The sequence below is a fragment of the Tamandua tetradactyla genome, chromosome X (genome assembly GCF_023851605.1).
Source record: "Tamandua tetradactyla isolate mTamTet1 chromosome X, mTamTet1.pri, whole genome shotgun sequence".
In the NCBI taxonomy this organism is placed as follows: domain Eukaryota; kingdom Metazoa; phylum Chordata; class Mammalia; order Pilosa; family Myrmecophagidae; genus Tamandua; species Tamandua tetradactyla.
Genome location: NC_135353.1, coordinates 151,002,015 through 151,015,263, shown reverse-complemented (window position 1 = coordinate 151,015,263; position 13,249 = coordinate 151,002,015). Strand labels below are relative to the sequence as shown.

At 39.2% G+C, this 13,249-nt stretch overlaps 1 protein-coding gene across 1 annotated transcript in view; it reads left to right on the top strand.

Moving 5' to 3' along the window:
- The window catches only part of PTCHD1 (patched domain containing 1), a 64,576-nt gene that overhangs the window by 45,188 nt on the left and 6,139 nt on the right, over positions 1-13,249 (top strand). The window contains exon 2 of the mRNA XM_077145204.1: positions 2,784-3,444. Within this exon, the coding sequence (XP_077001319.1) occupies positions 2,784-3,444 (661 nt within the window). The remainder of the gene's footprint in view (positions 1-2,783; positions 3,445-13,249) is intronic.

The following is a 13,249-nucleotide window of genomic DNA, read 5'->3' as shown; positions in this document are numbered from 1 at the left end:
TGCATTTTTCTAATAGCTAATGATGTTGAGCATCTTTTCATGTGCTTTTTGGCCACTTGCATATCTTCTTTGGAGAAATGTCTATTCAAATCGTTTGCTGATTCTTAAATTGGGTTTCTGTCTTTCGGGTTTTTTTTTAAAAGCAGTTTTATTCACACACCATACTATCCATCCAATATGTACAATCAATGCTTCTCAGTATAATCACAGATTCTTTTTGTTCTTGAGTTATAAGATTTCTTCATATATCTTGAATATTAAATCCTTTTCAGATATGTGGTTTCCAAATATTTTCTACCATTCTGTAGATTGTCATTTTACTTTCATGATGAAGTCCTTGGATGCACAAAAGTTTTTCATTTTCATGAAGTCCTATTAATGTTTTTTTTCTTTTGTTGCTCATGCCTTTGGTGTCAAGTTTAAGAAACTACTGCCTAGCACAAGTCCTAAAGATGCTTCCCTATATTTTTGTTGAGGAATTTTATAGTCTTGGTTGTTATATTTAGGTCTTTGATCCATTTTGAGGTTGTTGTTTGTATATGGTGTGAGGTAGGGGTCCTCCTTCATTCTTTTGCATATGGGTACCTAGTTCTCCCAGCACCATTTATTGAAGAGTCTCTTGATTCTCAAATGAGTGGCTTTGGCACCCTTGTTAAAAATCATTTGGAGGCAAGCCATGGTGGCTCAGCAGGCAGAGTTCTCACCTGCCATGCTGAAGACCCTGGTTTGATTCCTGGTGCCTTCCATGCAAAAAAAAAAAAAGTCATTTGAGAGAGAGAGGAATTGTAACAGAGAAGACAGGATTTAACAAATGATTGTGACTACCTAATCATTATATTGATAGTCCTTATCAATATTAAGTGTATTAGAACAGCTATAAGGAAATACCTGAAATTGTGGAACTGTGACCCATACCATACTTTGAAATTTGCTCTATAACTACTTGTTAAACTGTACTTTGAGGGCCACAGTGGCTTAGCAGGCAAGAATGCTCGCCTGCCATGCCAGAGGACCCGGGTTCGATTCCTGGTGCCTGCCCACGTTAAAAAAAAAAAGTGTACTTTGAAATTTATCACTTTTCTGCATATATGTTATATTTTACAATAAAAAATATTTAAAAAAATCAGTTGGACAATGTAAGGGTAACTCTGTGGTAAAATTCTCCCCTGACATGCCAGAGACCCTGGTTCAATTCCCAGACTTACACATGCAAAAAAAATCCTTAAAAAAAACCAGTTGGCCATAGATGCAAGGGTCTATTTCCAAACTCTCAGTACTATTCCATTGGGCTATGCTTGTCCTTGTGCCAGTACCATGCTATTTTGACCCCTGTAGCTTTGTAGTAATCAAAACTAGGACATTTGAGTCCTCCAACTTCATTCTTCTTTTTCAAGATGGCTTTGGCTATTCAGGGCCCCTTACCGAGCAGTTTCCTAGTTGTATGTCCTCCCTGGGCTTCTGTCAAATGGATTGTTGAGAAAGTTTAAGGTGTGAAGTTCTGATGCATGGTAGCAGCTCAGTCCCTAATTTCTAACCCCCTCCCCATTTTTTTTCTCACCTTAGATTGTAGTAGATTACACATACCCGTACATATTTGAACTTGAGCCTTCTTGATTTTTAGGGAAGGAGCAGTAGAAGCACGAAATCAAAAATAAGTGGCTGGACAGAACCTTCATTTAGCTGCTGGCTCTGCCAACCTAGAAGCATAGGGTGAAGGGCGAAGAGTTCAGGCTCTGGAGCCAGACAGCTTGCTGAACCCCAGCTCTGTCTCTTAGTATGACTGTGACCTTGGGCAAGTGACTTGACTTCTCTGTTTCTCAGTTTCCTCCTCTGTAAAATACATGAATATTTGTACTTACTTCATAGAGTTGTTGTGAGGATTAAATGAGTTAATCAGTATAAAGAGCCCAGAACCATGCCTAGCATGTAGTAGGGGCCATAAATAAGTGCTTATATTTTCATGTGCCCTCTCATTACAGGTGTACAGTACTTGTGCATGGCAGATATGACTTGGGGCAAGATGTGCAGAATAAATTCCACTGTACTGTGATAGCATGATTCCTAGGTATCCTAGCCAGGCTCTTATTGTTACAGCTCCCTTCCCACATATGCAGACAAGGAAAGCCACAGAGTATAAGGCCCCTCAAGGTGAACGTCTTGTGTTTTATGCTACAGAGTGATTGATTTGGATGGGGAGATCAGTTAACTGCTGTGCAAATAACCAGCAAGGGACTGTCTTGCAGTGGACCAATGCACTTAGAATTGCACCTTAGTTCAATTTTAATTTATGGTTTCAAGAGGGAGACCTATATAGAATTTTGAGACAGTATAGGCTAATTGGATCACAAATAAAGAGCATATGGAAATAATGCTGATGCTTTAATACAGAGGTGTCTCAAACTTTAGCTGCCTTGGAATCAAGTGGAGGGCTTGTTAAAACCCAGATTCCTGGGCTTTGTCCACAGAGATTCTGATTTATCAGGTCAGGGATAGCGCATTTTTAAGAAGCATTCTAAGAATTTGCATTTCTAAGGATCCCCTACGTTGTGCTGATGCTGCTAGTCCAGGGATTCCAATGTAAGAACCACTGGGCAAACACGTTTTACATTACTACTACCTATTTCTGATCCAAGGTTATTACACTTAATTTGAACTCCTTAGCCTAGAGATGGAATGAGTAACTCCACTCACAAAAATAGAAATATTTGAATCTGCAGAGCTTACATCATTTATTAATGCCTTCTTTGAGTAATTAAACACTGACTATATTTTTTTCCCCATAGTTGCATACTGCTGTGACCAGGATCCAGGTGTCAAGGCCTGGCTTTAATTACACGTTCGCCCACATATGTATACTGAACAATGATAAGACTTGCATCGTGGATGACATAGTGCACGTTCTGGAGGAGCTAAAGAATGCTCGGGCCACCAACCGAACCAATTTTGCTATCACGTACCCGATCACTCACTTAAAGGACGGGAGGGCAGTGTACAACGGGCACCAGCTTGGGGGCGTCACCGTGCACAGCAAGGACCGGGTGAAATCTGCAGAGGCGGTCCAGCTCACCTACTACCTGCAGTCAATCAACAGTCTCAATGACATGGTGGCCGAGAGGTGGGAGTCCAGCTTCTGTGACACCGTTCGACTGTTCCAGAAATCCAACAGCAAAGTCAAAATGTACCCTTACACGTCCTCATCACTGAGGGAAGATTTCCAGAAGACCAGCCGTGTGTCAGAACGCTACCTGGTCACCAGCCTGATCCTGGTAGTTGCCATGGCCATCCTCTGCTGCTCTATGCAGGACTGTGTCCGTAGCAAGCCCTGGCTAGGCCTGCTTGGGTTGGTGACAATAAGCCTGGCCACTCTCACTGCGGCCGGGATCATCAATCTCACTGGTGGAAAATACAATTCCACCTTCCTGGGAGTCCCTTTCGTCGTGCTAGGTAATTACTGTCCTACATTTTTCTGTTTTCTCCTACTAGTGGTGGTGGATGGGTTCCTAAAAGGTGGGATATTGTAGTGCAAAAACCAGGAACGAGGCTGCAGGCCTCCAGAAACATTCCGCGAAGTTAGAACAGGCTGAGACTAAGGATCTGTAGTTTCGGGAAGCAGGTTTTATTTGCTATGGCCATAGGGCTCAGTGAGTAACCTCTGATAGTCTGAGCCCTGAACAAAGGGCAACCTTAGCTTTTATAGACTCTGACATGTTAAAGACAAGGTAAACAATTGGCTGATTTAAGTTGAGAATGGCCCAGAGCTGAACCATTGAGGGGCCCCCACCCCAGGAATGTCTTCTTTTGCCTACATGCATCTTCACCAGTTCCTGAAGGCTAGGGGAGGGGGTTTCTATACCAGGAAATGTGCCTTATCTCACTTGCCTTCAAGGAGAGGGGGTTTGGGGATTTTCCACAGAGAGCACAGCTGAACTAGAAAGAGGGGAAGGCCTGCCTGCTACAATATAGCTATCTAACAAGTTTCCTCCATTTATAGTGTCTTCATTTTGCCCAGAAGTCCAAGGACCAATTCTATAAAATGCTCATTGTCGGCAAGAATCAGCCTAATCTGGTAAACGTACCAGAAGTTTAAAGTCCTCAGTTCCAGCCCTGGTTTTCCATTAAGTTTCTGTATGGTATTTACCAGATATTAATCTGCTTCTTGCCCCAGTGTGTTAGGTTGGGCTTCCCGAGAAGTAGACCTTGAGACAAAGGTTTGGATAAAGTAGTTTATTTGGAAGCCAGAATCATCAGTATGGGAGCATGAAAGTGATAAAGGGAAGGAAGACAGTTCAGGGCATGTTAACAAGATTGTTATTGCTGTAGGCACCCGCAGCTCAATTCCACAGGGGATCTCTGGGACAATGTGTAGACCACACTTCAGAGAGGGCCCTCCTGAGGGACAAGGAAGCTGGAGTATTTATCAAGAAACCTAGTGTATGACTTATTAAGGGCTGCTCCCCAGGGGTATTAACTCCCCGGGAATTCCCAGGGAAGAATGAGCAAACTCCTCTGGCCAGAGAAAGTCCTCCAACCAAACCAGTATTTGTAAAAGATGCCTTTGGTGTGCTCAAGAATGGTAAATGGGAGGGCATATGGGTTAGGTACTGATAGTGTCTGCAACTTTCAGTTTCCCCACCTTAAGGATAGTGTGAACATCACACAAAAGGAGATGATAAATGTGCAAGAACTTTGAAAGCTACAAGTGAGGCATAAATAAACTTTTTTTCTGGTTTTTGCTATGAACAAAGGAGAATGCTTTAAGATGACGGTCTGTTTACAGTGTATTCACTCTTGCAGGCTTCAGGAATTCCTTGACAGAGATGATGGTCAAAAAGCATTAGTGGTCATAACATAACATTGGTCTCTCTCCATCTGGTATCAAACATGCCATGTCCAGCAAGCCTGAGGGCAGGGTTCCTGTGGGCTAAGGATTAGACTGCTTAACTTTCCCCCTTTTCTATGGCAACTTCTCATTATTTCCTTTAGCAAAATTAAAATGTCATTTGTAATCAGATACTAACATGACGCATGAAATGGCATTTTTAGTTGACTGAGAAATAACTATGACTGGGTTCATTAGTATGCCTTGTGCCCTGTTTTGGAGTAGTAAAAAAGAAAATAATTTACTCTGGAAACCTCAACTGTATGATGGTTAGATGATAAGCAGGGCTGGTGGGGCTTCAGGGCCACCTACTTACATTTCTCCCCTCAGTGCTCCAGCATGTGGGAATTCAGACCTAAAAAATAAACATACACTAGTAGCTTTTATGAAAAGTAAGGCACTGAAGGGAGACTGGGCAGCCTAAGAATTTACCAGATCGTTTTAATTATCACTAAACGCAAGAGAGAAGGAGATGGCTGCTGCATTTCCTCCTGAATTCATTCTGGTAAGCAGGCAGCATAAAGTACCCCTGAAAATTAAAGCCCAAACAATGAGGGTTGGTTGTGGAAGTCAGGGAGGTCACTTGAAATGTGAGTTGGCTTGGTATTAGTGGCTTCCACTGAGGTTTGAATCAAGGTTTAAATTAAGATGTTTTGCTCATGATTAGTCACATGCTTGGTTTGGAGGGTGTTTTTATTTTAGGTTTTCATTTTGAAAATACAGTGCTTTTTTGGGGGGGGAGACAAACAGGAAAAAGAAAAGGATAGGGGATAGGGAACTGAAGGGAAGACAGTAAGCCTCTTAAGGTGAGCAAAAAGGCAGTCTGAGCTAGAAAAGGGAATATTAGTGCTGGTATTTTGACACTCCAGGATGTTGTTACCAGTGAACTCAGAGTATGTTATAATAGTTAAAGCTTCTTAAAAGTATTTCTCATTAATTAAAATAACAATATTCAAAACTTCTGAAAGTGAATTTTTAAGTAAAATAAAATGATAATATTCAAAACCTAAAATTAATTCTATTAAGTGAAGGAAAATCACAATATTTAAAATTTCTTAAAAATTTATTTTAAGTAAAATAAAATTAGAATATTGAGAACCTCTTTAAAGTGTTTTTCTACTTTTAAGAAGTTTTAAATAGTATAAGTAAAATCAACACAGAAATTAATATGCCAGATAGTAGGATGTAAGAGATGGTGGGATGGGAAAATGTTGGTAGCAGAGCAGTGTCTTTAGAAAATAAAGATAGAAATAGTAATGCTGCCACTCCACAGAGACCCAATATCACTGAACTTTACGTCACAGTTCAATTCAGAAAAATCTGGCATTTATAGTGAAAGAGACTAAGCGCTGCAGGGGCCCAATACTCCATTGTTTGCAATTCGTGAAGAATGTTACATGCATTGATTTGACGGCAGTTTTCCCTGCTGACAATCAGTGTGTAACCTTTCTGTACATTTTCAGCCCAAAGAGGATCTCAAATTACTTAGTCACAACATGAAAGGAAGCCATGTGTTTTAGTAGCTAAGGCCCATTTGCAATAAATGGTTTGTACGATGTAATGGGTGCTTAATATGCTCAAAAAGCTAACAATATCTGGATTTAGGGTGGTCGCCCTTCTGTATTTCTCAGATAAGCTTTTCACTCTTAGAGTCTGAGTTCCAAATGAAATATAAGCAAGAGTAGATTCATAAATGTTGCATCCAAGGTCAATATTTAATTTGAGGGTTTTTTGATGACCAGTCCTAAAATGCCAATAAATTTCAAATGAACCGGGAAGAAATGCAGTACTAAGGGTTTTGCACTACAAGTCAATAAGTCGCTTGTCCAATTTTTTTAGATTTGTCTGTCTATAACATAAAATGGGTACAATACAAATAAACTATCAAATCAAATAAAAATATATACAAACTCATTTAGAAGGAAAAGAATAAGAGAAAAATTCTCAAATGAAGATATTTGCTTGGCCAACAGTAGGTCTATATTCTAATAAACATTGTAGATTTAAAATTCAACAAACTAATATTCTTGATGCGATGCTGGCCACATAAGGCCAGAACCAGCCAAATGCCAAAATGGCAGTAGATTTAGAATGGAAATTTTTAAGACCATGTGTGTCAAGCAATATTAACTTGACAGAATTCTGGAATACGGAAGAATATGGATAAACTCTGAGAGTTCACCATAATGGGATGTGACTTCACATTTCTAGTGAAGATGATATGTGACATATCTGGCAATAAGAATATGTCTTACACAAATGAATCATTTTAGCAATGATGTAAGCATAGATGCATCATAATTTTAAATGTTTGTAATCAGTGTGGTACATATTAGACAGTCCTACTTCTACCAAAATCTCTGTCCACATGAGTCATATCAGTTTATTTAGAGCTGAAATCCTAAAAGGCCTATAGTATTATAAACATTCGTTGACATTTTTTAGTTACTATAATTTGGAAAAGAGTTTATTTGGCTCATATCCCTATCATGCATAAAATAATATCCCTTCTTTCCAAACTATATTGCTGCCAGGTAGTAAGTTACTTAAATTGCCATTTGTAGACATACATAAAACATACAAACATTTTAATCTGTTATAGAATTTCTTTTAAAGGATGAAGATTTATACCATCGTCCTCCAGTTGGGTATAATTTTTTAAATTGGCAAGGGGTTTGTATGTCCTATGTCTAAGCTCTCTTTACAGGCTTAATATTCCCACTGCTTTGCTGACCAGACACAAATCAGGAAAGGAATGGAATTTCAGAGCATATAGAGGGGAACAGAAAGAAGGCTTTCCTTCTGTCTCTGAAGGGTTTGTTGCTTCATGTATGTTCTATACAAATAAAAGGGGAGAATTGAAGTCATGGTGAAAGACAATTTGGATATTAGTTTCTACATGGTGATCTAATTTATAAAGGTCACTTTGCAGTTAGCAAGATATAAGGTCCCCTCCCTACCAAAAGATATTAAGGGCCCAGGAATTTGGATGAGATGAAAATATTCTTCAAGCCCTATTGCAAATGTCTGGGATTTTGAGGAGGTAAAACACCAAATCTAGGGTGCTGTCATCATTCTGAATCATCCAACCAGGTCACTCAAATTCAAAGATATAAAAAGAAGCAACGGTATGTATTAAGTGGTAGGAAGAAAACAATGTTGAGAATCTTTGGCTTCTCTCAGATGTATAGTCTAAGATTATATGTGTTTAGCAGAAACCAGAAGATCAGGTTCAGTTCTCTAATCATTTGCTCCCACTTGTACTATTATGCAATATATGGAGTTCAGGTTTACAAAGGGACAAATACTCTTATTGCAAGAAATTTAGATCCAACTAAAATTGGTCCTCAATTATTTTTGCTCTAAACTTAATCAGACTTGAAAAGTTTTGCTTTCTGATGAGTATTCGAGTATTTTCCTAAAGTCAGAAGAAACATGGGAAAAATTCAGCCACCTAATAATCAAGTTTGAACCATATGAAACTGCCAATATCCAACCATTCTGCACTACTAAAATGGTACCAATACATGGCAATTTTTGAACTTCAAAAACAGTAATTTCATATAGTTCAACCCAATAAGTTTTTGGAGAAATCTGCTGTTTGCAACAATATGACAATCTGCATGATGGAATAGAAATATATTAGAGTGTGGTAGAAATTCTATGCTTAGATTTAAATCAGTAATAGGTTCAGAAGTTTCTAGGAAAAAATGGTTTATAGGAGCTTTGTTCTTCACATTTTTCAGTACACAAAATGAGCGTAATTCCATACAATACTTGCTAAGTTTTTTCCATGAGTATCTTTTTTATAATGGTCCATTGTCATTGTGGCACTTAATTTAGGAAATTGTGTAATCTAGATTTTTTTATTAGTTCTCACCCTTTTACTCTCTTGTTCTCTACTGACTGTATTATGGTTAGGGGTGGATAGTGAGAAATAGGGTTGAGAAGATGGAACAAAAGTTTTATTGTTCTATTCTTAACCATAAAATAAGACAAGAACGGAACGGGGATGCAAGGCCAGGAAAGCAAAACCCAGCTAGGTAGGGGAATGCAAGAGGACTTCCTCTTTGATCCAGGTCTCCTGGGTGTCCTCTGTGTAGTCTATCTGTGTTGAAGAGGGGAGTGCCAGACCCCCATGAAGGTTGGGCATTCCTCACTTTTAGGATCTTAGGACAAGGAAATCATGCTAGTATAAAAAGGATTTAAATGTGAAGAACACCAAAAGGCATTGGCCTCTATGCTGTGGCTGTGTATACTGGGGAAGGCAGGAGAATCTTGGCCTTAAAGAAAAATCTGACTTATAAAAATCCAGATTTACAAAGTAGATAAATTTGCCTGTGTGTATTTACCTGACAAAAAATAAACAGATCGCCCAGACTGCCTCTGAAAGCAAGAACATTTAATAAATTTAAAATATGATGTACTTTATAAGCAACTTTACAGAAGCATATCTACTGGTTAAAGTTAGACTAACTCTCAACTATTTGTAGTGGATTCCTGGCTTGGTGGATTATAAACAACCCTTAAGGCTTTGATCAGGCCCCAGAAAAGAGTCTGGGTGAGAGTGAGATTTAATCTGCGAGTATTCCTGAGAGTCACTCTAAGTGACTGGCGGATTAGCCAGTTGAATTATTTCCTCCATTAGTGTTACTTATCATCTGTGCTGCTTTTTCACTTCATTGGCTCCAAAGCCTGAAAGTTAACTGTACATAGAGATTAAAAAATTTTTGACAAAGAAGAAAAGTGATTAGTTTAAGTCCTTTAGTAATTAATTTTACTGGATGACAATTCCAAAGTCTACTGCTAATAAGATTAAGAAAATTAGCTTCCATTGTATACCTAGTACAAATTATGTCTGGACATTAGCACTTCTCCATAACATACAATCAAGCTTGAGATGGAGAGACATGCAATGAACAAAAATAGAAACAAATATCTTAAAGGTGCTTTTAAGACAGAAGTGAATGCTTAAGAGCCTCTTTATTCTCGGGATTTGATAGAATCAGTTTGTGTTAAGTTTCCTTTGGGAACTATTCAGCCTTGAATACTGTGACTGTGAGAGACGGAATGCCCTGAGATGTTCAGTTCCTAGCACCCTCACTAGGATACAGTCTTTTACTTACAAGTCTCAGGCTGTGGCCTGTCTCTCTGATGATGAGACATAACTTACATTACCACCACAGGGGCCCTGGTCACCAGAGCCTACATCTGTTTGGAAATTCGGGTTTATGTAGCTCCGTGTGTAAGCGCTGCTACCAGAGGTTCTTGTGAACAGGCTTGAGACACTGGAGATAGAAAATCATCCCTCGTAGAAGGGATGCTGTCTACCAATAATACAGGAGGCCCCTTAGACAGATTTAATAAAGAAGCCTATAAAGCGACTTCATAGGAAAAAAATTAAAAACTAGAGTACAAAGCAAACTATGGTACTTTTCCCTTTAAAGCATCTTTTAAAAAAGAGGGAAATAATAGCAAAACCTCTGAAAAGTATCTATGTTTGCCTGTATCTGTAAGATTTGGCCACAGAGTTCTGCTTGCTAAACTCCAGCCCCAAGTTAAGAGAGTGATGGGTGATAGTGACATTTAAGAAAAAAGATACCTGCTGAGAGAGGAAAGCAGTAAGAAATAGAAAGTAACAAAACTGTTTCTGCCTTTCTTTGGTTCCCGTTAGCCCAGTTTCTAAAGTGGCAGTAAAAGATAAGGCCAGGGCTGGATGAAGGAAAAACGGTGAAGAAGTTAGGTCCCTCCCTATCTCCATTCATTGTGCCATTTCCCAGACCTAAGTGAGATTGTTTCCGTACACCGCTGTCCCAGAGGCTCTTAATAGGATACCCTTTAAAGCCAAAACCAAAGGAAATTCAGCTATAATAATTATGAGCAGAGGAGGCTTTCTTGGGGGCAGGAAACAGGCTCCAGAGCTTGACTTTCCTTCAGGATAATAGACAAACCTCTTCAGCATAAATGGCCAGCTGTGAATCAGTTTACTGCCAGCCAGGCACCCCAAGTTGCTAATCCTTGGTAGGCATCCACAGCTATGTTGGCACTAGTCCCTTCCTTGACTGACAGAGCTTCAGGAAGGAGGCCCAGTTATGGCATCAGCAGTTGAACCTGAAATCCAGAGGGCTGTTCTAAGACAATGTACAACTCCATTTTGGGGCCTAGGGCAGGGGCATCTGCTAGAAAGTTGTGGTTTGAGAAACAAAAATCTGGTCTCTTGGGAATGGCCAACAATGACTAGCAACAAAGGCTGAGTGATCAAGTAGAGCAGATCCTTTTTCAGGCCTCCTCTTCTGGCCTCTAAGTGTTTGCATGGACAACCCTGTGGCAAGAGGAACCAAGTGAAAGGTATAAAGGTTTCCAAAAGTCCATATGAATAAAATAATAATTCTCTCTGGAGCTGCACCCAGAACCAAGAGCATCTCTTTAACTGGGTCTCTCATCTAGCGAAGTATGGATTTAACATACTATACATAGAAAGAGTCAAGACTCAAGAAAAAAGATCAAACTATAAAAGGTTAAGCCATTTAAATTGCAGCAACAGAATTTGAGACAAAAGCTAACAGCATACTTCTACCTTTCCTTGAGTTTGATTATTTTCATTCTGGACCCTCTAGCCTCACACTTTTCACCTAATAGCTCTATTAATTCAAATTCCTTTTCTCAGTTAGCGTCTAAAATTATTCAACATCAAAATAGGAAATGTATTCTTACTGTATCTTCTAATAAGAGTCAGGAGCAGATAATGTCATTATAAAACAACACCCTGATTTAAAAAAAAAAAAGACTCCAAACCAGATTTAATATAAATTCTACTATGTGACTAATTCTAATCCTGCTAAATGCATCCTTATTTTCTTGCCATATGTAATGACTCAGTGTTAAAGCTCTATGTGTGAGTATGTATGTATGTGTGTGTGTATATATATATATATATTTAACTATATATAGTATATAACTATAGATATATAGTTTCTGGCAAATAAATACTATTAAACACAAAGGGAAGTCATTTATCATTTTCAGTGACCCCTTGAAATGTGTTTTGCCCACTGGAACTTCTACATGGCCCAAGAAGAAATGGTCAATATTGTTTCCCCAGGGGACTGATAATCCTCTTTTTACTCTCGTTGTCAAGAGATCTGTTACTTTTAATCAAAGGTCAGTTGGTCCTTCCTGAGAACACAGTGGAAGCAGGCTTAATAGTTTTCCCTCCTGAGACTAGACACTAACTATCTAAAACATAATTAACAACAAGATGCCAGTCAACGAGCCCAGTGTTTACTTCATGTCTGGGGAATTTAGGTGCCTCCGATTTAATAGAGGCCATGATGCTAGTTATCAAATTGACAGTTTTGACCTGACCTCTAAAAGCAGCTGTACAACGATGCCTAGTAAATTAAGATAAATGTCAAATCCCTTTGAAGAAATAGGCCTATATCATTACTATGAAATGGGCATTTGGGTTTGGGGCCAAGACTTCACAATAAGGATATAAATACCAGCCTGGGCATGAGGGAAGACGTGTACTCAGTTATTGTACACACAAGATAACAGTGACTCACTTCACTCAGCATTATGCTTGGCTGGAGATTTTAAATTCCTTTTTAAAAACAAGACTATTGTACCACAGGGTAAAGATTTTATTATCCTCAATAATGGGATTGAATATGCCAAGGCGTGGAAGCAGAAAATTAGATCTGCCTATCCTAGTGCCAAGACAGGGGTTATCAAAAGCCACAAGGGATGACTTTGGTGGTATTTCCAATGTTGCAGTGGCTTGAAAACCAGTAAGGTGGTGGGGAAGGGTCTGGATCCAACCAGGAAATATAGGAGAAGTCATACTAGATGAGATCTTGGGCAGCAGAATGGAGTCAGAGCATGGGCACTTATTGTCTATCTGCTATTCCAATGTTACTGCAATACTAAACAGGGATACAAAGGCATAAAATCTCTTCCTCAGAGGCCATTGCCAAATAGTGCAGATAAGCCAGCAGAGTCAACTGCTCACGTGATATGCCATTTATGCAAAATTGGTCAAGCAAATCCTTGAAAACAAAATGCAAGCCATAAACCTTCAACCGGAATTCTCATTTTTATCAGCTGCAGGTAGTCTGTATGACTCTTATTCCTTCTGCATTTTTTTCCTTCTTTCCTCTTCACTCAAATTTGTCCCTATTTATTTTGCTTCCCTTTGTTTCTCAAATTTATGGCTTCCTGCCCTGATATTGGGGGGGGGGGGGAAGGCTGTGATTTAGTTTCCTGTCAAGGCACAAATTAAATACAGTGCTTCTTTTTCACTAACATTCACCTCCAACCAGATCTACAGGGATGACAAGCAAAATGATGTGTCCAGGCCTCTTCTCTGGC